Source organism: Anas platyrhynchos, chromosome 1 (assembly GCF_047663525.1).
Source record: "Anas platyrhynchos isolate ZD024472 breed Pekin duck chromosome 1, IASCAAS_PekinDuck_T2T, whole genome shotgun sequence".
Taxonomy (NCBI): domain Eukaryota; kingdom Metazoa; phylum Chordata; class Aves; order Anseriformes; family Anatidae; genus Anas; species Anas platyrhynchos.
The window spans coordinates 203,970,983-203,996,663 of record NC_092587.1 but is presented as its reverse complement, the minus strand read 5'-3'; the positions used below and the strand labels follow the sequence as shown (position 1 = coordinate 203,996,663).

General features: G+C 44.7%; 2 protein-coding genes across 5 annotated transcripts; one reads left to right on the top strand and one right to left on the bottom strand.

Moving 5' to 3' along the window:
* The first annotated feature begins 235 nt into the window (after nt 1-235).
* AQP11 (aquaporin 11) lies at nt 236-18,617 on the top strand. Of its 3 annotated transcripts, none has more exons than XM_072032896.1 (4): nt 236-276; nt 1,352-2,025; nt 7,102-7,218; nt 11,885-18,617. In XM_072032896.1, the coding sequence occupies exons 2-4, from the start codon at nt 1,431-1,433 to the stop codon at nt 11,953-11,955; spliced, it is 783 nt and encodes a 260-aa protein (XP_071888997.1). In that variant the 5' UTR covers nt 236-276; nt 1,352-1,430; the 3' UTR covers nt 11,956-18,617. The 3 variants fall into 3 exon arrangements, with proteins under 3 accessions (XP_071888997.1, XP_071888998.1, XP_021131080.4); XM_021275405.4 differs by lacking the exon at nt 236-276 and adding an exon at nt 874-1,036; XM_072032897.1 differs by lacking the exons at nt 236-276; nt 7,102-7,218; nt 11,885-18,617 and adding exons at nt 872-1,036; nt 3,788-4,340.
* CLNS1A (chloride nucleotide-sensitive channel 1A) lies at nt 15,730-24,231 on the bottom strand. Of its 2 annotated transcripts, none has more exons than XM_027466691.3 (7): nt 24,056-24,231; nt 22,481-22,617; nt 20,127-20,231; nt 19,561-19,671; nt 19,293-19,466; nt 17,998-18,082; nt 15,730-16,330 (listed from the first exon to the last, which is right to left on the bottom strand). In XM_027466691.3, exons 1-6 carry the CDS (start codon nt 24,172-24,174, stop codon nt 18,015-18,017), a joined length of 714 nt encoding a protein of 237 aa, XP_027322492.1. In that variant the 5' UTR covers nt 24,175-24,231; the 3' UTR covers nt 15,730-16,330; nt 17,998-18,014. The 2 variants fall into 2 exon arrangements, with proteins under 2 accessions (XP_027322492.1, XP_027322483.1); XM_027466682.3 differs by having other exon boundaries at nt 20,127-20,234; nt 24,056-24,230.
* Between the last annotated feature and the right edge of the window lie 1,450 nt (nt 24,232-25,681).

Sequence of the window (25,681 nt, the reverse complement as noted above, 5' to 3'; positions counted from 1 at the left end):
GGACGTGGTGCTTTGGGACATGGCTTGGTGGGTGATAGTGGTGCTAGGGGGATGGTTGGACCAGATGATCTTGGAGGGCTTCTTCAACCTTAATGAGGAGTGGCTGAGGGAGCTGGGGGGGGTTGGGCTGGAGAAGAGGAGGCTCAGGGCAGAGCTTATTGCTCTCTGCAACTGCCTGAAAGGAAGGGGTGGGGAGCTGGGGGGCGGCCTCTGCTCACAGGGAACCAGGGCCAGGAGCAGAGGGAACGGCCTCGAGTTGTGCCAGGGGAGGCTCAGGTTGGCAATGAGGAGACATTTCTGCTCAGCAAGAGCGGTCAGGCCTTGGGACGGGTTGCCCAGGGAGGTGGGGGAGTCCCCGTCCCTGGTAGTGTTCAAGGAGAGGTTGGACGTGGTGCCTGGGGACAGGGTTTGGTTGTTGGTGGTGGTGGTGGTGGGATGGTTGGACCACATGATCCTAGAGGTCTTTTCCAACCTTAATGACTCTTATTTTAACACACCTGCCACACACACACCTGCAGCTCACACACAAGTCCCAGGGATATGTGAAACCACATTAACCCCCCACCCTACCAGAGACCACCACCAGCCCTTAACACCCCTCACTCAACCCTCCCCTCCCTCCCCAGCGACCACCAGACACATTTCCATTTTTATTTTCCTTTATTCCAAACACCGAGGGGGGCCAAGCCTCGCCGGGAACACTTATACATGAGGGAAAAGCGACAAGAAGGGACCAGGGCCACGACCGAGCCCGGGACCCCCTCAGCTCCCCTCACCCGCAGCCCGCGCGCGGGAACGCGCCTCGCACGCGCCCCCCTCACATTTCACCCCCCCCGCCCCCCCCCCCCCCCGCGCAGCCGGGCTCGCTGCGCATGCGCAGTGCCGCCACCGGCGGCCGTGAGGCGAGGGCGGCGGGCGCCGCCGGTCCTCGCCGCGCCGTGTGGGAAGGGATCTTTTTAATTTATTTATTTGTATTTTTTTTAACCGTTTTGCGCCTCTTCGCGCTCTCCCTAAACCGGTCAAGGGCTGAGAAGGGGTAATGAGCTCGGTATTTTTTTTTCCTCGGGGGTGGTAGAGAGGGGTTTGCCCCTGCTCGTCCTCATGGTCCCCCTGTCCCGCCTCGCCTGAGGGGGCCCCGCAGGCCCAAGGGGGGCTCCTGCCCTCCTCAGGGGCCGAGGGGACAGGGCTTCCAGGGCCAGCACCCCCCTCAGCCTGCACCCCTGTCAGGCTGAGGGGGAATCTGCCACCTGGCAGGCTGTGGGCAGGTTGGAAAAAAAGCAGCTTTTCTTCCTTCAGGGGCTGAGCGTTTCCATCTGCCCTCCCTTTCCCTCTTTCTTTTTTCTCCTCGTAGGTTTTGGTGGGGCTGGAGTGGAGCCAGCGCTTCCCTTGTGAGTCCTGCTGCCCTGTGAAAGTCTCCTCTCCGTCTCGCCATGGCCATCGGTGGCATCTGGCCATCGCTGCTGCTGATGGCAGGCATCGTGGCGGCGGTGGGATTGTGCAGGAGCCTGGTTCGCCGCCGCCTGCACGCCCATCCACACCTCTGCTCCTTCCTCCTGGAGGCTTTCAGCACCTTCCAGGTGTGTGCGTGCACGAACGAGCTCTGCCTGCTCGGCAACGTGGAGCCCAAGCCTCACACGGCGCTTACACTCACCTACGGTTTCACCGTCCTGCACGGCTTGACGCTGACCGGCAGCACGTGCAATCCCTGCGGCGTCTTGCAGCCCCTCTGGGGCGGTGGGACGTCGCTCAAGGCGGGTGGGCTGAAGATCGGGGCTCAGTTCGTGGCCGCCACGCTCGCTAGAGTTTTTATGCACTTCGTCTGGAGGCTGGGGATTGCAGAGGCACATCCTGGAGCGCTCTCGCAGGGCTGCAGCAACCCCATGCAGACTACAGAGGTGCAGGCTTTCTGCATAGAACTGCTCTTCTCGGTCGTTTTCCAGCTGACCATCCTGCAAGTGGAAGCTGTTAAGCCCAGCTACCGAGTCCATTTGATCGCTCTTCTCATCACCATGCTCGTGTATGCAGGTCAGTCCTTTTTAATCCGTTACTGCAATCGAGTTGTAACTTAAAAATTGTGAGAAGCAAAATTATTTTTATTTAAAAAGCCTCGTAGAAAAGTATTTGATCCTACAAACGCTGAGTTCATTTGGAGTTCATACAAAGTTTGCCTGGTTAGATTCTCCTGCAGGTGTGGCGTTCAGAACGAAGTGAGCTGTGCATTCAAAGCAACGTTAAATCTACAAGTGAATGTGGTTAAGAGACACCGGATCACTTTGAAAATAGCTCAGTGAAGGATTGTTTCATAATGCAATTTGATACCGAGTGCGAGATTTCATGCAGTGTGTGCCACAAAGTGATTTCCGAGAGGCGTTGTGAGACAGCACGGCTGCCTGCATCAGGAGAAAATCCCTGATTGTGCAGACCTGTGGGATGGATGTTCTGCATTTAAATGCATAATGCATATCAGTGCAGTTTATTCTGGTTAACTGTTAAATCTGGACGTCAGAAGCAGGAAGGGATATTTATGGAATGCATGCAGGATGAGCAAATAGTGTCGCATGATTCGAAGTACTCATGAAACCACATGTTTAAAAGAAAAAAAAGGTGCTTTTTATATCAGGGCACCTCCAGATCTCGTGTCTCTGTATTCTGCCCTGTCCTTGCTTTTGCCTCTGGGTCACCTCTGGCCTCCCAGAGCTGGGACAGCCACCTGCACACCCTCCCTGGGTGGCTGGGAAGGAAGAGCTGCAGAGAGGCAGTGTGAATGTTTGTGCTGGCTCCTCGTGCTCCTTGTGCTCCCCAGCGAGGTGACAGCTTTGTCACTTGAGGGCTGCTTGGCAGGGAGCAGCTTGTCCTGGGAAGGAGCCTCTGTACTTTGGGGTGCAGGGAGCTGAGGGAGAGGTGGTCACGGAGCTGCTTGCCCCAGCTCAAGCTGCAGCTTCAGAGGAAGTCATGCAGGGAATGATTTCTGAGAGGAGATTGCTGCCGTAGCTGCAGGTATCTGCAGTGGTACTGAGCTCTTGTCCAAAAGGCTGAGGTGAATTATGCTCCCTAACACAGCAGGATGAAAATAGAGCCAAATTTTCAGATGCATTAACGGAAAAAGCCTCGCTCATTACATTTAGCTGAAATCATAATAGCGGAAAGATTTTACTCCGTGGATAATTTTGATAATTAGTGATTTGAACCACTTTCTCAAATTAATCTTTGAAGGCAGAAGCGAGGTGTCACTGCGTTTTGGCACACCAGGTGTTATTTCTGAACGGGTTGGTAGAAGTGTAGCCAAAGATTATAGCACCTCTCCTACAAGCCAGGAAACCTGGATTACTGATTTCTTAACATTCCTTTGCTGCTTAGCACATATTCCTGTAAAATAATACGTGTCACGCTGCTTTTCCCTCAGCTAGTTCATGCAGGGAATTCGTGCCTAGTGCTCCTGGCCGAGCCATCTCTTTCTAGCAGGAGAAAGCTGCCTACCAAGTTGGCTTCTTGTCATAAACTTGGACTTGTTGTAACTATCCAGGGCAGTCAGTCTGCGTGTATTTCTAGGAAATATCAAACCTGCAGTGCCCAGGCCTGTTTCCCAGGCAGTTTGTGCTGTATCGTGTGCAGAACGCCTTGTGCAACCTGGATGTTTTTCTTTCCACTATACCTGAATCAAAAATCAAGGCTATTTAAAAAAAAAAAAAAAAACATTCCAGGGAGCAGATCTGGAACCTAGTTTTATCCTCTCCCTAGTGGAAAATGTACTAATTCTTTCTTGTTCACCCTGCTCCACACTTCCTAGGGTTTGCACTCCTTGGTGTATGCTTGGATCACAAAGAAAAGGTGAGAATGCCATCCTGCCCCTGCAGCAGCAACAAGCCTGCTAATTACTGTGCGCTCCTAAGGGAGGGTTGAAGCATCTTTAAGTAGCAGAGGGCGTAAGAGCCAAGATTCCTGCCCCTGAGGTATCCCAACAAGTGTGGGAGCAGGCTGCTGCTGTGAACACCTTTCTGTGATGGGGTGAGAGGCTTGGAACAGATCCTTACCATCATGGAATGAAACATTCACCCCAGAGTGCTGAGAGAAGCGTTGCTTTTCTGTGCTGAGAAGAGTGCTTTGACCACACGGAAGGAAAACTGAACACCTTCCAAACTGGTCATTAAGGTAGTGGCCAAGTGCTGGTGCACAGGGTTTGAAGACAGGCAGATCCTAATGTAGCTGGGCTAATCATTCTCAGGAAATCATCTGCGCCTCTTCATTAACTCTTTGTGAAGAATTTGAGCACTTCTGTAAAAGGGATGGATCCTTCTTGCTCACCCAGCACCAAAGGGTGTGCACCAGATTTAGGGAAACACCCCTACTTTACCCAACAGAAGTATCAGTTATAATATTGTGTGAATAATGCAATTTCAATCTTTAATTTGAAAGATCCAGTGTTTTGGCTAGAAATTCTGACAGGTGCATTCAGTTAGAAAATAAAATCCGTGCTAGTGGTTTCTTTGCATGCTGATTGTGCCTCCAGGATCTGCATTTATTACAGTTGTCAATGAATCAGACATGTTGGAAAATACATCTCAAACTCAGTATATCACATTTCAGCACATCAGTTATCTTCTACTGCATGTTTAAAAGCTATATCCCAAAGAGGAATGATCCTAAATGATCCCTAAAAAGGGACGCTAAGGAGTATCTCATACTAATTAAATTTGGTTTGGATAGAATGTTAAAGTTTAGCCATATCTCTGTGGCTTATACCCATCTACATTTGTTGATACATGTGCAGGGCTAAAAACCATTAAAATGGTCTTTTTTTACAGTTGACTGAGTTAGATTGATGGAAAAAAAGTAAGTGTTGTTAGGTCACTCTGTGTGCCCAAGAAAGTTACTTAGGTAAAGCATGCAGCTTACTCCAACAAATAACATCAAGTTATGTCGTAAGTGTTTTCAAAATTACAGGCTGTTCCTTTAGCATTTCTTTTACTTTTTCAGGTAAAAACATTCAGATTTTTTTTACGTTCTATCTTACAGTGGCCTAATTTTTATAATAGCAGATATTGTACGAAAGAAAAAGAAACAAAACCTCCGATACTGCATTCATTTTGTTTCTTCTACAAAAAAAATGAGAAAGAGAAGGTTGTGCCTATAAATATTAAAGGAATGATTCAGAAGCTGAGGATGCAGACCATACATATGGTGGTGAAGAACATTCAGATATTTCCTTTGGGAAATTATTTATTAGGGGAAGAAAAAAATCCACCTTTTGAGAGCTTTTTATTTACAGGCAATATTACAGTGAGTTGAATAAAACTGGTAAGATATTTTTGAGCCTAACATACTGAGGAAAAAAAGGATGAGCGTATTTTTAATTCTACATTTCTCCCTAATTTTGTTTTCTTGCTTTTAGTAATCTTAGAAGTTAAAATTACTTTCTCAGTCGTTGTGCAGAGCACTCACTACCTCACATTTTTAGGTTTTCATGCGTGCAGTATCAAAGATCCTACACTACTTTTTGCCATCAAATGATTTATCCTTTCTAGTACACAGACTCTGAGGTGCAGCTTTGTGTTTCCTATCACGCTTTACCATTCTTTAATGTTTTGAATGTAGTGTGCTACCAAAGGACATTTTAATCTAACAAATACTTTTAAACATGGTAATAAAAGTGCCCCTGTCCTGTGGTTTATATTCCAGCAGTTCCTAGTACTGAAGAAGTAGCAGTTAAAACTAGATCTTATGTTTAATATCTATTCAAAAACAGCAGCTGCCTCTTGAGAGTGAAATTCTGCTCTTAAATGTGTGTTTGTGGATACAAAAACAGGAGCTGTGAGTCTGTAAACAGACTAAAGTGAAATAAATTATGTTAGATGGCCTTCCAGACCACGGTGGGACTTGTCCGTGTGTCAAAGTAAGACTTCACAGTAAGTAGGAGTTGCTGTTGTCAAATCAGAGTAAACTGAATCGGTCAGCAAAGATCAAAACCTTTCCAAGCTGCAATAGTGGTAAAAGAAAGGAGGAGGAGTATATATAGAGAGAAATACAGAAGAGAAGGAGAAAGACCTTACTAAAACTTCTGGTAAATGATTGCATTCACGACAAACGAGGATTACAGCAGCATGGTGTGTGTACAAAGGGCAAGGTCAAAGCTCATGCCAGCTTATTTGGCCTAGGAAAATCACAAATATGTTCTAAGAAACTAAATAGATACAATTACACACTACGATACAGGAATAAATTAATAGATAGAACAAATATGGGGCAGCTAGTAAATAATAATACCAAATAGAGAGCTTTTTAACGAGCAGTGCTTTTTCAGCAGGGTTGCAATGAGGAGACCAAATCATATCAGAATTAAAAACACCTCCCAGCTCGTCTCAGGGTAATTGTAACTTAGTCCCCACAATGTAATATGTTTGGATATCATTTAGAAAATGTTGAGGCAAGTTCATTTACATCTAAAGCCAGAGGAAAGGAAAGATGTTCAGATTCTTTAAACTTCTTGTAAGAGAATGAGAGGGGTTTGCTTTTAGTTTCTTCAAATAACATAGAATGAATGTGAAGGCTTTTCCCTTGTTATTGCCCTGAGATAACCCTAGAGTTCAATAAATCAATGTGATAACAGTGTTCTGTTCAAAAATATACAAGTCAGCTTAGCAAGAACAGCACTTGACAGTTTTCTTGATTATCTTGCATATATGTTACACGAGACAAGAGGATTTAATAAAAGTTCAGTATTTGTTTGCTGACATTTGTGTAATTTCTGCCCTAAAACTGTGATGCAAGACAGATTATAGTTATGTCAACAGAAACATTTAGCATGAACCAAACCCATATCTTCACACAATATTTGTGATGAAGAGATAAAGGAAGCTGTAGCCTATACTTTGGGTATTTTAAAATACATTTTAGGAAACTGTTAATAAGTTAATCGTGTGTCATCTGTTTAAAAAAGAAAAAAAGCTGCGCAGAACTGTTCATCTGTTCAAGTGGTTTCTGCTAATGTATTTTATTGCAGGGTATGTGTTTCTTGCAGTGGTGTGTAGGTGTGTTTCAGTATTGCATTTGAAGTAGGTATTAAGCAAGATGGTTTAATTTCATACTGTTTATATTTTGTTTCAGGTGGAAATCTCACAGGAGCAATATTTAACCCAGCATTGGCTTTTTCATTACATCCAAAATGTTTCTATGACAATTTTTTGATTTATTCACTAGTCTATTGGATAGCACCATCCTTAGGTAAGTTCTTAATATTTTATGTATTTAAGAAAACGTTACCTTGCACATGGTTCAAAAATCAAGAAGCAGATATTCTTTATTTGATAGTCTACTTGTCTTCTGGTTTAAATAAAATCGAGAAGACACTGAATTGTAACATAAGCATAGAAGTCATTCAGAGTCAGGGCTTCCTTCTGCAAATGCAGGCTGTGTATTTTAAACTTAGTTAATGCTTTATGTAGAGCACCCGTAACAGTCTGTTTTGTGAATCGAGCATTTAATACTGAGATTTAAACACCAGTTTTATGCTTAAAATTATATATACCGTTTTGAACAGGTTGAAGAAACAACCATGTAAGCATATAACTTTAGTTTACAAGTCATGGTCAAAGTCTAAGTACTTCTGGGATGCTTTGAGTGGCATAATGTAGCAAGGGACAGGACAGCACAATAGGTAGGGTTAACTAGTTAGTTATGGACCAACAGTTGTTTACTCTGGAACACGATCCTTTTGGAGCTGCCTGCTGTTTCAGATTTTATGCCTGAGTATTAAAACCCAGCTTGAGATGTGCTGCATGTCCTTACACTGACCAAGGGCCAATTTGTAGATTACAGCAGAGTGCTAAAAAGGAGAAGAGGCTACCTGAAAGTAAACATTAGCCTGATAAATTTCAAAGAGAAACAAGTTGTTTAGCATGCTGTTTCAATATTGTTTTGTGACAATATACAAGGATACAGGGATGATTAAATAAAAAAAATATATTTTTATTTAAAAAATAATAATCAGGTATTAGAACAATATGCTCAATTATTACTACTGTAATATCACATCTTTTTCATCACCATAGTGTCCAAACTTTGCAGCTCCCATTCTATGTTTTTCTCCCAGTCACTGTTGGAAACAATCTATTCTTAGTTCAGGAATAAGGAACACACGTGTGAGTAACTGGAATTTTTCTCATTTAAATTCTGGTTCATCTGGTGCAGATGAAAACACTTCATGCCATTGATTGTTTACAGTTACTCCCACCAAATCTTTAGCCTTCTGTTATATATAAAGAAGCAGTCAGCTAATCCTGAGTTCTTTTCATTACTTAATCCTATTAGAAGGCACGACGGTGGTATTGGAAACAAGGTGAGTACGTGAAACATGCACAGGAAGCAGCTCTTCAGTTATAGCAAATTACTTTTTTTTCCCTTCTTTGTGCATTTTCTATTTGAAGTGACTTTCAGTCAGTCAAAAATGGAGAGTGAATTTCAGATAAAATGAAAATTCTGATTTTGTTAATTTTTTTTGGTTAAAGATTGTAAGTTTTATTAAATTACACATCCAAATGGGATGACAAAATAAAGTAAGCTTGAAAAAGCCTGTGTGCTGTTCCAGTTAATAGCTAATGAGATGTCTTAGGTAAAGCTTATTGGCACCACCCAGTTCCTAATCAAACATAAGATATTCCTCAGAATTTAAGTTTAGCTTTCTGTTACTTTACCTTATTTCAGTCTGATATCCATCTTGAGATTGTCTGGCTTCTCAGTACTTGACCTTTACTATTTTCACAAGTGATCTAAAGAAACAGGAGAAATTCTGAAACACCGTGTTCTACTTAATTAGCGAGACACATCCTCCAGAGCTGCTTTGCAGAAAGCCTTCAGGTGATCTCAGCTTGAGTAAGAAAATCAACAGATGGTAATTCAAACAGAACCATGAGTCAAGGAATTTAGGATGTGGTCGGGGAATAATGTTACATTTCTATGAAGATGAAAAATTATGAAGATAAACAACAGTTTATCATTGGTCAACATAAAGGCAATACATACAGAATATATCAAACGCTGTTCATATTTTACCAGGGGAAGGAACTTCCGACCAAGTAGTTGTGAAGATGTGAACGCTGGAGGCAGATCATTTTTTTGCACAGTGGCACTACTGTAGCCAAACATTTCATTACAGATGTCAGGCCTGTGCATCACCTGCAGGGCAGAGTAGGCTATTGGTAACATGAATATCTCATAAAGCAAGGGAACTTCATGAATACGTAGACCTTGTTTTATTATAAACCGAGAATTTTAAGGTGCCTGAGGTGGAAGAATAGGGGAGCTGAGACTATTTGAAAACTGAATCGGAAATCTAACATGAAATGTTCAACAGGAGAAATTTAATCTAACATGAAATGACATTTTTCTGAAAATAATAGAAATTCTTCCAAAAGTGGACTAAATTATGAAGAAAATGGCCTGCTGTGATGATAAGAAAATTCTCGTGAAAAGAATCTCTAATATATAAGCAGATGATGAGGGAAGGGATATTTTAAATGTAGTTTTAAAGACTGCTTCCAGAATCCATGTGGCTGTAGAAATACTTCCAGACTTCCTAGAAACCCACAGAGTCATAGTGATACACTAATTTGTGTCTCATTTTCCCAGCATCAGCATCTTAGATGGTTAAATTACTTTGTTCTTGTTTGGGGAAATTCTTGTAGGACTATTATTTAGGGGGTTTTGTGATGTGGTGTAATAACTACCATGTGCAGAAGCAGCATGGACCAGCATACCATGAAACTTCAGATTGCCTGTGCCACGTATGATACGATCTCATTTATGGGCACAGCAGATACCGCGAGGACTAGGAGACTGAGGCCATTCAGTGTTAATGGATTCCCTGGTCTAGCTGTAAGCCAGTTCTTAACCATCACTTTAACAGTTTTTTTAGAAAGTATTCTGGGAACAAGAGGAAGATCAATTGTCATTTTCACAAGAGGAGGAGGATGTGGAAGTTTCCTATTAGGATAAGCGAGTTTTCTAGTGTCTTACAGCCATTTGTGAATGTAATCTTGGAACTGTAGTTAAGAACTCATTTTTCAAAATGTTTTCACTGAAGTTTCGGTGCAGGTGATTCTTCAGTAACATTAAAACAGCTGATTCCTGAAGTGAATAGAGGTGTCAGCGAGTTTTTATGGCTTAGCTTAGGCAGTCCCAAATTCTTGTGAGCACAGAGGGAGGCAGTGAGTACAGGTGGAACAAAGACGGTTTCTATTCCACTGCCAAAGAAATTCATGTCACTTGTCCAGGCACGATCACACCATTAGTAATGACCGTGACAGAGCTAATGCTTCTCTTTCAGTACCAGGGAGATGGCAGCTACGAGTGGAAGAGTTGGTGGCGATATATTGGATGTGAGAGCAGTAAAACAAAATCTCTCTTAGCTGGACAGGTGCCAGCTTATCCTGCCAAGTTACTGACACTATGAAAGGAGACTCAATGACTGTTGCTTTGGATGGGTGTTGCCAGAAAGATTGCTATTGTTCCTTAGAAGAAACTTTTTTTTCACCATCAGGTTAGAAAACAAATGCCACAAAAGTCACTTAGCAGCAGATGTAAAGGGAGGAGGTGAGCAAGGGAGGAGGCTACAGGTGAAACTGTCACCTTTCTGCTCAGAGGGGAGGATATTCAGGTTTCCATCAGGTTCAGTATGTAATAAATGACAAGTACACTTAAGATACACTTACAGCTTAGTAAAGAAACAAGAATTGCAAGTCCAATTGCAGTGAAGTGATCAGCATCTTGGGGACTTCGAAGACTTGCTCCCAAACAGGGAAGAACCGGTGGTGAATGTGGCCTCCTGGGCTGTAGTCCTTACAGTGGTTCAGTGGAAGACTTAGAAGAGCAAACAGCAGAGGACTTTGGACTTCAGACTGCTTTTCAGTTCTGCTTAGTTAGGGAATGGGGAAGGAGAATTCCCTGGGAAGCTGCCCCAAAGGGAGAAATATCCTCTGAAAAGCTGATTTTTCCAAAAGCTTGCTGTGAGAGCTCAGTAACATTCTCACATGCAAGAACAATCTGTCGTGCAGTTAGTCTGGGAATTTTGACAGAAAGTCTCTCCCTGAGAAAATATAATGATGAATGGCACGAAAAAGGCTCAATGTCTTTTTTTTCCTCATTTTTCCCAAGCAAAGCTTGCTCCCATATCTGTGTGTAAAACAGTAAAGTTTTGGAAAAGAGGCAGTAAATAGAGCAACACAAGAGTAACAGTGTCATCTTCCTTTCTGAAACAGAATATGTTGTTTTTTCAAGAAGAGGGGGAAAAAAAGTCTTAATCCACTTTTTCTGTATTTCAGTGCCCTTCTTGTGAAGAACCTACAATCTCTAACTGCTATTTGTTTTGATTTAGAATAACCTCTAATATGATAATGACCTTAACAAAATAAAAAAAAATAAAAACCCATTATCCTAAAACCATTTCTAATGCCTAATACGAACTGAAACAGACACTGCTACCCAACTCAGCCTTATCCCACCTACTGAGGAATTAAGGTTTGGTCACCATCACCTGTATGTCCTTCCTGATAGCAAAACAGAAGGTGCCCCCATCAGCTTCAGCTGGTCAAATCTGCTCTGTCTTTGGCTTATATGCCCCAGAAATGAAACCTTCAGTATCCAAAGAAACACTTCATTATCAGCTCATAAGGATTACTTGCATGGTCCACTGAAGCTTTCTTTGTGAAAAAGTTTGTGTGTCCCGAAAATACCGGCTGGCTCTGCCCTTTCAAAAGGAAATTCCATGCTGCTGCAACCCCTGCTGATGTAACTTTACAAATACTTTAACATAACATTTATTTTCAACTGATGCTGGAGAATTGTGGCCTTGTGTCCTTTAAATAAATGCTCTTTCTGTATTCTGGCTTTTCAGGTACAATACTTGTGGCTTTTGTATGGAAATCCTTCCTCGGATACCCTGAGACGCCAACTTCTGAATTTTAGCAGAACTACTTCAAAAAAACAGTTTCAAGAAAGTTAAATTACAGCCACCTGCAGAAATGAATCTTACAGAAAGATGCTGAAATCAGCTTACACACCACCTGTCAATTGTATTTTCAGATTTCATGTTTTGGAATATTTCACTTAAAGCTTTGTATTCAAAAACTTACTTTGTAATAGCGTATCAGGATGCTGAGAGTACCTGCCAACAGTTTCTGTTAAGCCATACGAATGTGAAGGACTGTTAGAACACTGCAACTTTGTCACTTTAGCCGTAAGTGCCGTTCGCTGACCTTAATTACAGTGGCATATAAAACTAAGTTTAGATAAACACCCGATCCTTTCAGGGTTTGATTTTACTGGATTCTTCCTGTAAACGGCTCCTGTGAAAATGAAGCTGAAGATTTCATTCTTACATTGATCTCAACATACTCCTGCTTGCCATACACGTACCTCTGAGAGGAAGAGAGGCTGGCTGCTTGCTTTTCTACTCCCTAGAAGAATCTCCACAGCTTTTTTCTAGAGGTAACCTACACCAAAAGTAAAAACCTGTAGGACCAGGAGTGTTTTTACTAATACCCAAGCGCAGGTAAGTAACCCCTCTTTATTTCAGGAAGGCTTTGCCCCATCCTCTCCCTGTAGTTTATTGAATGTTGATCTTGTTTGAGAAGAGTGTTAATGAGGTTCTGTAACAATTCAGTAGACGCGCAGGTAAAAGTGATTATAGAGGGGAGAAAAAAAAACACAACCTTATCCCAACTTGCAGTCTTTTGCACAGAGTAGAACAGACACAGTAAATAGGGGTATATCATGTGGAAGGTGATGCATAGGTGGTTTTATGCAACTCCTATCAGGTATTTTTCTTGATTAAATTCAGTTTTTCACTTTACTACATTTGAAAAGCAAGATAGTTAACGAGTTATGTAAAGATTCCAGTACTAGACCTGTCTCTATTCATTGGTTTTTTGTTTGTTCAAACTTTGTTCCCACTGCTGATCTTATTCAAAGAGGTACAGAAAGAGTCAAACAAGCTTTTTGCACTAAAATTGTGATGGCTGCTGTTGTCGCTGTGCTTTTTGCAAGAGCTTGGGAAATAGTTTCATTTCCTACTTCCATTTCCTACTTCTTGCTACTACTTTTTTTCCTCATTTTCCTCATTTCCTACTACTTTTTTTCGTCATTTTAATTTCTAAGATATGTTTAGATTATACTGTGAAATTAAATCACTGTTTGGACATGTTTTTCATATAAAATTCTTAATATATAAACTGTGTTCAGTCATTTAAAAAAAATACTAATACCCCAAAGAGAAATAGAACTGCTGGGTTATCATCATTCAGCAGCACTCTGATCCTGGTGCGAGTTGGCTTGCTGAAGGAAAGAAGCTTCAAGGCAAGGGCTACACCCCAGCACACTGTGTGCCAGATAAAGTGTGGTCCTTCAGCCGTTTGGGTATTCAGCCATTTATTTATACCTCAGCCATGGAGCTGTAACAAGGAACAAAGCTGAGGCATGACCACATACTTGTGGTCTTCTGCTTCTAAAGGAGACTTGTCAGGAGGCTGCTACCTGTCACTGCCTTGCTTTACTGCTTTTTATCCCTTTTAAGGTGAGCCATACATTGTGTGTGGTTTGGTTTTGTGTGTTTTTCCCCTGGGGCTTGCGTTTCCTGGTATACTCAAGCCCAGTTTTTTAGCCTCATTTCTTATGGAAATGAACCTTACGTAATGAATTAATCTGCACGTCTCCTCTGAGCCTGTAAGGAGCAGAGGATAAAGGTCTCAAACCTCAGATGGCATCAAGATAAAAGGGAAAAGAGAAAGCAAAGAAACACCTACAGGAAGCCTAATGTTGTTAGAGACCCTACTTCCACATCATTTTTGAAGGACTGCATTCAAAGTCCGTAAAGCACAGAGGGCAGCTCTGATTTCTTTAGCTATGTTATTTATTTTGGCGTAGTGTACACCTTAACAGTGATATTTGCTATGTGTCTGGGTAATTAATAAGCTGTTGCTCAATTTCTAGTCACTGGATTTTTTAAAGTCACTGCTAAAAAAAAAAAACAAGCCACTTGGTAGTCGTTCAATCCTTGGAGAGAAACTGAAGTATATAACAAGAGTTTGAGACTTCTCTCTAGTCACACTCTAATCTCTATCTAATATGCTTGAACATCTGTAATTTGGGAGATTTCTGCCTGTGCCAGTTTTACATTACATTGAGTCAAGTTTTGCTCTCTACAGATACCTTAAAGGAGGCTGTAGTGAGGTGGGGGTTGGCCTATTCTCCCACGTGCCTGGTGACAGGACGAGGGGGAATGGGCTTAAGTTGCGCCAGGGGAGTTTTAGGTTAGATGTTAGGAAGAACTACTTTACCGAAAGGGTTGTTAGACACTGGAACAGGCTGCCCAGGGAGGTGGTGGAGTCACCATCCCTGGAAGTCTTTAAAAGACGTTTAGATGTAGAGCTTAGGGATATGGTTTAGTGGGGACTGTTAGCGTTAGGTCAGAGGTTGGACTCGATGATCTTGAGGTCTCTTCCAACCTAGAAATTCTGTGATTCTGTAAACTAAGGGAAAATAAAAGCAAAGAAAAAAGGAGAAAGAACATAAAAGTTAGAAAGTAAAAATTTTAACTTTTTTTTTGAAAGAATATTTTTACATTCAAAGTAATTAGTGTTTACAAAAGGTTTCCCAGAACACTTACAAATAGGTCGAATGCAAACTTTCATTAAAGATAAAACTAGCAAGTCCACATTGGACAGCGCTTAACCTTACTGGGGGCTCATCCAGATTTGCTTCCACCTGACCAAAATTAATCTCACACCATCGCTTTGACTAGAAGTGCTGTAAAGCAGCTGAATTTGGAGCTATCAACAGAAATTCTCCCTCCTAGAGCTTCCTGCTGCTTGGATGCAGGGCAGAGTGCTGAGCACAACGCTGCAGCCACCCTACATGTTAATGCTGCCTGTCTGCTGTGATATCTAACAGGTAGTCTGCAGTTTAGTGTGAAAAACAACAGAAAGAGCACACTTCAGCAATTTAGAGTTACACCAAAACAAACAACAACAAGAAATACCAGTCTCTTTGAGACATAAACAGTAATTTGAAATTTTAGGAGCTCTCCTTCTGTGGTTTCCATCAAGAAGCTAGTAAAGCAGCATGATTAGAAAAATGCAAGGCCTACATGCTGCTGCCTTTTTACCTGCACCACAGAAAGACTTAATTCAAGAGCAAAATTAATGTTGGTAGGTCATAATCAACACCTTTTCTTCTCTGCAGCTCAAGCAGCTGTTTGGCTTCATTGCTTTAATCCACTTAGCTCAGCTTTGGGAGGCTCAGCAACAAACAAAAACCTAAGTGTTAATGCCACAGAACTTCAATTTTCCTTTCAGGTCAAAGCAAAATAGCAGCAAACGGTAACTGGCATTCCTGCTGCCCCCACGTGAAAATAATTCAAATAAAAGAAAATAATTCAAATTTGCTGGCATGGCCCCACGGCAGAAACATCACAAAGCAGAGAAGTGCAGCAGGAGAAGGGCCAGCAGGACCAATCCTTAGTGATCTAAATTTGGGTTCCTAAATCTGGGCTGCAACACAGAGGACTCCTATCCTACAGAGGCACTTTGCAAATATTCTGGCCTTCAGTCTCACCTGTGGGTAACTGATGAAAATAGCTTCACTTCTACTATTATAATAGTGCTCAAAACTCGAGGGATGTCAGCTCAGAGCTCCCAGCAGTTTGTCGAGGTAAAAGACCGAGAACTGCAACACACAAGTGGCTGTGAGATACAAAAATCTTAGTTTATTTAACAGTGCTGTTAACATTTAATACAAAGACACAACCCAGTTCTCATTTTCAGGACTTTACAGATTTTATTCCGTCTCTACCACCCAAACTTTGCTCCCAGACAAATGGAAGGGACAACAGTGAACTGATACCAGTTACGTGAGGGGCATGAAGTCGAGCTTTGCTTTCATCCCTGTCTGACCTTATTTTCTTTCAGCTGAGCTCTGTAACATTTCCATTCCTCTCCATTACTCAATGAACAGGTACAAAAATATGGGAAGTTCTAGGACAATCTAAAATTCTGTTCTACGTAAAGTTGTATTTCTGCAGTCCTAGAACTCCTTCTTTGAAACGACCCCTGACAAGCCCCATTTATGTTAGACGGGAGAGGTTTTATTACTTTTTTTGTGTGTGTGTGTTTTTAAATAACCCCATAGTGGTCACAAATGTCAACCCCTTTTTTTTAAACATCTATAAAAGCATTTATAGACCGAGATGTCTAAGCGCAGATCATTAAAAGAAAGGTTAACTCCCGACAGTCACTGCGATGCCTTCAGTTTTACAGCTTACTCTGCAAGTGCCACAAGGAAGAATCTGAAAGACACAAGACACCACGTTTACGTCAGCAGCACCACAAGAAACGATTATTAATCTTTCCAGTAGCCACCCGGAGGACAGCACTTTAATTAAAACGCACTAATTTGCAGGAGGATTGAGCACCTTTGTCCCTGACAGACCCAAACTCAGGCCGGCACGCACGGACAGTCAGCTGCATCCCTGTGCCAGGGCACCAGGTCACGCCGCCACGCACCACTTGGGCCAGAACACTGCAGCCTCGTGATGCGAGGGACAAAACGCCACGCACCACGAGACCAAGTGGGAACGTCCCACCCCAACCACTAGCGAGTCTTCCAGGAGCTTCAGCGGGAAACTGCCACATCGCATTTGGGTAACGAGCAGTGACGTGTGACACGAGCAGCCCACAAGGGCGCCGCTTCAGAGGCAGGGAGCGCAGTGCTTTCTGAGCAGCGATTGTTTTTGCTGTTCGGAAAGCCAAAAGGACTGAGCTGCTCCGAGAGGATAACAGCCAGCTCCCTCCTTGCCCGTATTTTGATGGCGCAGAACCTTTGATGGTGCAGAACCAAGCAATCTTTGTGCTCAGGCTTGTTAGCAGAGTGATGAACACCTCCACGAGCTGTTCTTACATCACCCTTCCAGTTCTTGCTGTGGGTTTTCTGAGATTCCTTAAATTACACCAACAGCACGAGAGTGCCCTGCGCAATCACCTGCTTTGCACAGAGTAGGGTGCAGGAAGAATCCCACCCACCAAAGCTTTTAGGGACAGAGCGTGGCATTTGCTTTGCCAGAAGATCAACCAACGCCACTTCCACCAGCATTTCGGGTTCCTTACAGAGCTGCCACCAGCCAGCAGCTCCCCTGAATCCTGCTAAGTTCAAACCAGGCCAACGAGCCCTCGAATCTGAATTTTAAACAGATGGCTGTTAAAAATGGCTGCTTTATTTTTATCTTCATAAAACCACGGGCAGAAATCTTGGAGACAAAGCCAGCAGAGCTAAGCTTTCCATTCAGTATCTGAGAGTCACCGCATCTAGAGCTTGGTTTTAAAATATGTACAGGGCCACCAGCACCTCGACTTTATTTGCAAGAGAACAACCAGAACAAACACTAATGCAGGACCAATGGCTGGGATCAGCGAGCATGTACTCGGAGACTTTCAGAGCTGCCGTAGTTTGGGAACAAATTAAAAGAAGCAGTGGAGGAGGAGAGCAGACACACACCATCTTTCCACCACAACCTTTCTCAGGGACCACAGCCTCTTCCTCAGCACCACTATAACCTCCCTCTGACTACTTCTGACCCATTTTCACTCTTTTTTTTCCAGCTTTCTTCCTATTTGTCCCCTTTCCTTCCTTCCCCCTCAGCTTTTGGCTGTCTGCCCCACAGCTTCTTTTCTCTGGCAGTCAAGTGGAGCAGTTCTGCACTCGCTGTCACCCAGGAGCTGGCAGTCTGACTTCTGAGCCAGGCGGGCACCGCAGAAGCAGGGAAGAAGCGCAGCCGTGGCGGCGCCGCACATCTCCCAGTGATGTGGGGCTCTTGTGGACCCCTACAAGAGATGATTAAAACTCCCCACACTCCCAATAACAGCAGCGACCTTCTCCCTGCTGCCATCGTGCCAATACCAGAGACATTTCCCATCCGCACGTTAGAGGTGGAAGGCCTCAGAAGCCACGAGAACTTACAGCAGCACGCGTCCTCCTCAGTGATCAACTTCTGCATCTTCAAACTGCCCCGCCACTACTGGTGCCATGTCCACCTCCATCCCATCTGCAAAAAAAACAGTCAGTGCCACTCAGTGCCGCAGGCTTGGAGGGGATCTTAGCATCCAAAAGAGAGCGAGTGCCCTCTGCTGACAAGAGATCAGCAAAGCACAAAACGCTTTGGCTGAACTTCTGAGAAACACCGACGTGCTCATAATTCCTTTTTTTTTTTCCAGCTGCATCAGCCAGTCCCTTAAAGACATCCCCACATCTCACCCTGTCTTATTAAAGGACTTCAATACCAGATTTTAAATACTACATTATTTTTTTTTTAAATGAAGTTTTGCTGTAATAAATGGTGATTGCTTCTAACAGCTTTAGTTGGGCTCAGCTGGAGAGAAGCCAGATCCTGTTCTCCAGCAGCTCTCAGCAATCAGCAAGTTGAGGACAGGAGCAGCTGCCTCGTGCTGCAACGTCAAAGAGCAGCAACTCTGAAAGCGAGCAGCCCTGGGGACTTTAATAAGGGCAGGAAACCAAGGAGCTGTACCAGAGCAAATAAGATCAGGGTGGCTAATAAAGCTGATAAATTTGACTCTGAGACATTTGACGTACTGGCTGTTCAATTTTTTTCCCAATTTTCAAGATGTTGGGGTTCAGAAACCAGACAATTTTCTAATGAAGGGCTGCACAAACACAAGTGAGCCACCTGAAGTTATCTTTGTATAAAATTGAGTCACAAGGCTGTGGAACAAAAAGAACCCACAAACAACTGACAAAGGAAATAAGATTAAAAAAACGATCCACGCGAATCAGAAAAAAAAAAAAGTGATTATTGTGCTTTTAGCTCTTCTAGGCAAGGGGATAGCTAGAAATCATGACAGCTACATCATTTTCAAACAGCAATCAAGGCATTCTAAAGCACTGAGATTTATATAAAATAAATTAAAAAATGCATTACTCAGGTGAAAGCAGCATGAAAAAAAAAAGGGAGAACATAGAAATCTTTCCATCAAAAAGAAATACACTTAAACAATTAGCAGCATTCAGAGATAGCATCCTTCAAAAAGCTGACTTAGAAGAGCAGGTAGGATGTTGTGGGTTTTTTTTTTTGTTTTGTTTTCAATCTGTTGCACTACATTTCCAAGATCCTAAATTCACACTGAACCCCAAACAGAACTATTAGCCCGCAGCGTGCTCAGCCCTGGTGTTTAGGGACGAGCCAAGCTGCAGAGCCACCGCACTCAGCAGTTGTTTAGGAAGAGCAAAGAGCGTCTTACCCTCAAACTCCCGTATCGAGTCCTCCGTCCTCACCCCAGCCATGTTGTACTGGCTGCTGACAGACTGCGCCAGCATGCCCTCCAGCCTCTCCAGGGTGGCCTGGCCTTCTGCGGTTAAATGCGACAGCCCTTCCTCGTACGTGTAGAAGGTCGGGATGTCGCCCTGCTCCAGCTCTGCAAGACAGGCCCGTGGCAAAAAGAACATTTAGGTGAGATAAGTTGGTTTTTGTTTTTTGTTTTTTCCCCAAAAGAAACAGCTCTTACGAACCGCGTGCCTCAACGTCGTACTCCTCCCCTTCGTAATCGTTGTCTGAATCCTCGTCTTCTGGGTCGGGGTGCAGAGCCTGGCATTCACACATGGCTGAGAACATGGCTTCCACTGGGGAAAGAGAACACAACCGCCTTGTGGGCACGTGGCTGAACGAAAGATGCTGCCCGTTTCCCTCCAGTTGGCTGCCGTGATAAAAAACTCCTTAATTTCTCCACCAAGACCTCACAAGAAGCAAAAAGTCCTGGACTGAGGGATCAGAGGGACTGAGAATATTCTTTTACCAAAACCCACTGAGTTTGTACTTAATAACATCATCCAACAAGCAGCCAGGCTAGGAGGAAATCAGATTTCCTGGATCCAGCCAAGTGCTTTATCTGGTACAGCTTCTTGTGTACTAGATCCTGCAAGGAACCCTCAGGTTCTTAAAGCTTGGATACAGCGGCAAGCTCTGCACAAAACAAATACATTCACATTTGCAGAGAGCTTGTAAGAACAGCCAGCATTAAAACTTCAGCCCAGCAACCAGACCTCAAAGTTAAGGCAGGATTTCCCTCTTCACTTACGGGCCGATTTGTCGCTCGGTACGAATCTGAATTCCGCTATTGGCTCAACATCATCGTCGCTGTCTTCCTCCTCCCCTTCGGCCATGGGAGCCTCTTTCGTCTCCTCTTCTTTAGAGAAAGTCAGATGTTAGAGAAACGTGCTTATTTTGTCCAGAAGAGTCGTGTTTATTCTTTATAATGAATAAAACCAGAAATCTGGACACAAATCCACAAAAGGCACAAAAAACACCCTCCCACCCACACTGCAGCCACCCACAGTCCTCTCACAGCACCTGGACAACACTCGCAGTGTGCACACAGGCTTGATTTAGGATTCCAGGATTCTACATTTCCCTCTCCTGAGCTTTCCTGAAGTACCTGAACTCACATCTGATCACTGCTAAAGCAAAACCACAATTCACAATCATTTTCACTTACCTGTGTAGCTGTATCTAACCAAATCTTTATATATCTGCCTCAAGATATCTTTACCTTTAAGATATAGATTTGATATATATATATTTTAAGTCACAGATGAATTTTATGGATCCTTAATAATCCTTAAAGCTTCCAGTTTGGCCCCTCCCAGGGTCTGACGTTTCCAGAAGCACCCAATTTCTCCTGTTCTTAGCAAGCCAGCAAGGTGGTGACTAGAAAGGATCCTCAGAGCCAAGGACAACTGTGAGTAAAACCTCACTTCCTGACCTCTGTGCCCCAGGTAGTTGAATAATTAAGCACAAGGTCGTGTTCTGGTTTCTGCAAACACAAAATCCACGCAGAGGATGGCTGCAGTTCATGCCTTTGTAGCTGGGGTCACTGAATGACAGCTTCAAACTTGTTTTCCCCAGAAAAAGGAGAATACAGTGAGGCTGTTCCACAAAGAGGGGCTTTTCTCACACACAGAATTGGCAATGCCGAGCACAGTGAGAGGCCAAGAAGCTGCCAGCCTGTACCCCAAAAATAAAGCACCCGGGGAAGCTCCCCAGTCCTCATCCAACTGACATCCCCAGGCTCAGCTCGCTGCTGCTCCATCCAGCGCTTTGTTTTCAGGGAAGCCAACCCCCAACTGCCTTTTTCTACAAACAGCTCGAGGACAAGGCACATAAACACAGGGTACAGCAAAAACTTTTAGGGGAAGAACAAAATGTACCCTGCCCGGCTGGAAAATCGAGACTCCTGCAGCTGACAAAGTGGAGAGGTTTGGATTTAACTCAGCAGCTAAAAATTACAGGACAGGGAGAGATTTGGAAACTGAACGTTTGGGTTTCTCCTAGCTGGAAACAGAATTCACGGAGTTAAAAAATAAGAAAAAGTGATAATAATGAAAAAAATAAATCAATCTACTAAGGATTTATAGATGAGAGCTATCACAGGAGGAGTTTCAGATTCTCAAACGCTTATCAAAATGAATTAAAATTTGGAAGTGATCTAGTGTGAAGATCTTTCTTCACACTAGGCACAGTTCAGAGGAAATACAATTGAAAGTGAGGAAGAAGAATATTAGCTGTAATCTTTGTAACGACAGACTGTCAGAGAATATTAGCAGCACAACAGAAGGAAATAACGAGGAGAATTAATAGTGTAAAATCGTCTCGGGCTCCTGAGATTGCAGCATGTAGATTATTTAAAGAAAAATTAAAGGCCAGCTTCTAACCTTTAATTACAACAGCCAGGGGGATGAAGAGGAAAGGAAGCCTGCTGAAGACTGAATGCTTGTTACTCTCCAGCTGATGTGGAAGAGTTTGTGACACACTTAATAAAGACATTAAAGGGCCCACCAGAAAAATAAAAATAAAAATTGATATATAAAAAAAAAAATAGAAAACCCTCAAGTAAACAAAGAAATTGAAAGCTTGTTTTCTGCAGGTAAAGAGCACGACTGGCCAAAAAGTTCTTTTTTTGGAAAGGTGCAAAGATCCATCAAGCTCAGTAACACAAGCTATGATCTTTTTGTTTTTTAAGGGCAAACCAGGATGAAAGCTTCCAGGATGATGGGAAGCAGCAGGAATTCATGAAACCCGGAGAGGGAAGCAACAGTGGCAGAAATTCAGTAAGGCAAAAACGATGTGTAAGCACTGGAATCACGGGGAGACAGCAGCCAAAGAAAATTGTTTAAAATAAGCGTGAGAGAGCAGAGAACCAGGCTGCAGTGGCTCTACCTGCTCCTAGCCACGTGCCGAGGTGCAGCGGAACCCAAACTGACTGCACACAACGGGAAAACTTTAAAACAGTTACCCCAAACCAAAAGGAAAATGGACAATAACACTTGAACAAACCAAAAATCAATTAAATCGGTTGAAAACACAGATGGCTCCCATCTGGAGGACAGGACGGCGCTGCTCAGAGCGGGCAGGAGCCCTGTGTGGGGCGCGTACCTTCAAAGTTGGCGTTGACCATGACGTACAGGTGCTCCCAGGGGAAGGCGCTCAGGTCCCTGGACACGGCGTGCAAGCTGATGTTGGGGTAGTCCAAGGAGAAGCCAACGCCGGAGTTTTCCACCCAAGACAAGCGGCTAAAAAAGGGGGGGAAAAAGAAAAAGAGGAGTTAGAATGATAGAGGAATCAAAGGTACCTGAGTCACGCCTGCAGAGATGGAAAGTGACACCAAAAAGTAATTGGGAGATCCCACAGCATAATGTGCTGCTTGAGCTCTCAAATGCTGTGGGTTTTTTTGGGGTAGAGGACGTCCTTTTTGTGGAGCCGGGAGCTGACTCGATGGTCCCTATGAGCTTCTTCCACCTCAGGGTATTTTAGGGTAGCGTGAGAGCGAACAGAAGTACGGAGCAACAGAAAGCGAGAGGACAAAACCAACGAGAATGTCACAGAAACCTCCTGGTGTCAGGAAACCAGGTGAAAAGCAAGAGCTGGTGAAGTGGGGGCAAGGATTTCCCCCCCCACCCCTCGATGGGGCAGCTTTCCACACTCTGACAAGGCAGCACATGCACCCAAAGGCTCTTTGTGCTCCGGGCTCTGGTTCTGCCCCTACAAGCGCTGGCGTTTTAGGATGCTGGTGAAAGCTTCACGCCGTGCCCCAGACATGTGGGAGCTGGCTGGGGGACTCGCAGGCGCCTCACACGATGTTTTGAGATCCAGTTCGGAGAAAACTCGGTGTTGTAAGTACTGAGGGCAGTGGCGGTGTGAACAGAAGTCCTTCTGTCTGTGGCCGAGCAGCTGAGCACAGCAGCAACTGGAATTCCGGGGAGATTCCTCTCCTGGAGGGATGAATGCAACAGCACCAAGTGCTGCTGGCCTCACAGCCCTTCCAGTAGGGGTGGTTCGGAGTTGAGTCAGCAGGATGCTCACTGCTCGGTGCAAATTTTGGGTCAAAACTTGGTTTTATGACAACTTTGTCACTGCAGAAATAGCCTATGTTTAAGGTACTTTTCACTAAGTAAAGGAAACTCAAAAATTCATTAACAACAGCTGGCTTCTTGAAGTGTATGGCTCAGAAAGAGTTTTAAAATAATTATAAAGAGTTAGAGAACATGGAATCAGTAGGGTTGGGAAAACCCTCCAAGATCACCTGGTCCAACCACCCCCTACCACCAGTGTCACCCCCAAGCCCTGTCCCCAAGCACCACGTCCAACCTCTCCTTGAACACCCCCAGGGACGGGGACTCCCCCACCTCCCTGGGCAACCCGTCCCAAGGCCTGAGCGCTCTTGCTGAGCAGAAATGTCTCCTCATTGCCAACCTGAGCCTCCCCTGGCACAACTCGAGGCCGTTCCCTCTGCTCCTGGCCCTGGTTCCCTGTGAGCAGAGGCCGCCCCCCAGCTCCCCACCCCTTCCTTTCAGGCAGTTGCAGAGAGCAATAAGCTCTGCCCTGAGCCTCCTCTTCCCCACCCCAAACCCTCCCAGCTCCCTCACAGGACTCGCGCCCCACACGGCAGCGGTTAAACACCACCTGCCCCGCGCAAACCCCCCCAAATCCCCTCCCGGGCTCCCCGCGCACCTCTCGGCGATGTACAAGGTGCCGGCTCCCAGGGAGCGCCCCGCCAGCAGCGCCTCGGTGTCGGGCTGCCGGTGCCGGACACCCTGAGCGGGCGGCGGGAGCCGCTTGAGGAGCCCCATGGCGCCGCCGCCTCCTCCTCCTCCCTCAGCCGCCCTCGGAAGCGGAAAACGCGGCCCCGCCGGGCGCCCCCCTGTGGGGCGGGAGGGAGCGGCGCCGCCGCCATCTTGGAGCCGTTCCCGCCTTCGCTGAGGGGAGCGGGGCCGCCCCTCAGAGGCTGTGTGGGGACGATGGGCGGAGGGAGGCGCCATGGCACACAGTGAGGCACCGTGGCACTGTTGCAACCTAATATTACAGTAACATGGAAGCATGGCAAGCACCATGGCACCATGGCATCGTGTCAGTCAGCATGGTATCTTGTCACCATGGCAGTCACCATGGTGCCATGGCAGTCACCGTGTCAGCCACCATGGCACCATCTCATTCACTGTGTCACCATATCACCATTGTTATAAGTTGCCCCCTTAATTAATGTTCAGAGAGCATTGCATTAAGAATAGAAAGGAATTTATTGAGTAAACAACAGAAAGCAAAACAGCGCTGGGCGGCCGGGGAGTCTCAGCTCCGCCAACGGCACGCACCTCACCCCCACCAGGGTCCCTTTTTATATCTTGGTAATTCCGGGATTATGCAGCACGTCCTGGTATATTCTGCAACTGTTGCTAGGGGGTCGTCTGTCCCTCTGGTGGTCGTGAAGATGAAGGCCGTAGTCTTCCTCAGCGTTGTGGTTCAACTTCTTTTTTTATTTGGTCATGTTGGCCTGGCGTGAGACAGGAAGGCAGGATGTTGATACACTAGTTTAGCAATTTATCAAGAGATGGTTACATGAGCTTTGCAGCAGGGTCTTTGAACAAAAGAGGCAACTGAGATGCAGAAGGAGAGAAGGGGAGGGGGATCTCTTTTTTGTTACATTAAGCAAAAGAATTTTCATAGTGTCTAACCAAGTATTATACAGATCATTACTTCAGCAGGAAGCTTTTGCAACTCCCGCTCCTCAAACAGAACTCCTTGTTTTTATAATACAAAAGACAATGAACAAACATTTATTGTGTATTACAACCATGTCATTATGTCAGCCACTATGGCACCATGGCACCATGGCAATCACCATGTCACGGTGTCACCATGTCAGCCACCATGGCACCACATCAGTCACCATGGCACCACGTCAGTCACTATGTCACCGTGTCAGCCACCATGGCACCATGGAATCGTGTCACCATGGCACCATGTCAGTCACCATGTCACCATGTCACTGTGTCAGTCACCATGGCACCAAGTCAGTCACCCTGTCACTGTAGAGCTGTGTCATCATGGCACCCCAACACGGCGCTGAGGTGATCTCCAATTCATGGCAGGAATAATTTGGACTATGAGACTCTGTTGGGCTGCCAGCAAAGGCAAAAATAAATCAGCAGAGCCCCTTCTCAGCAGCTGTCCCCACACACTCAAAGGGGAATTTCAGAGGGTGGCTGGCACCACAGTGCCTGAGCAAGGCACGTGAAGAAGCTGGGGAAGGACCTTGGACACAAGTCCTGTGAGGAGTGGCTGAAGGACCTGGGGGGGTTT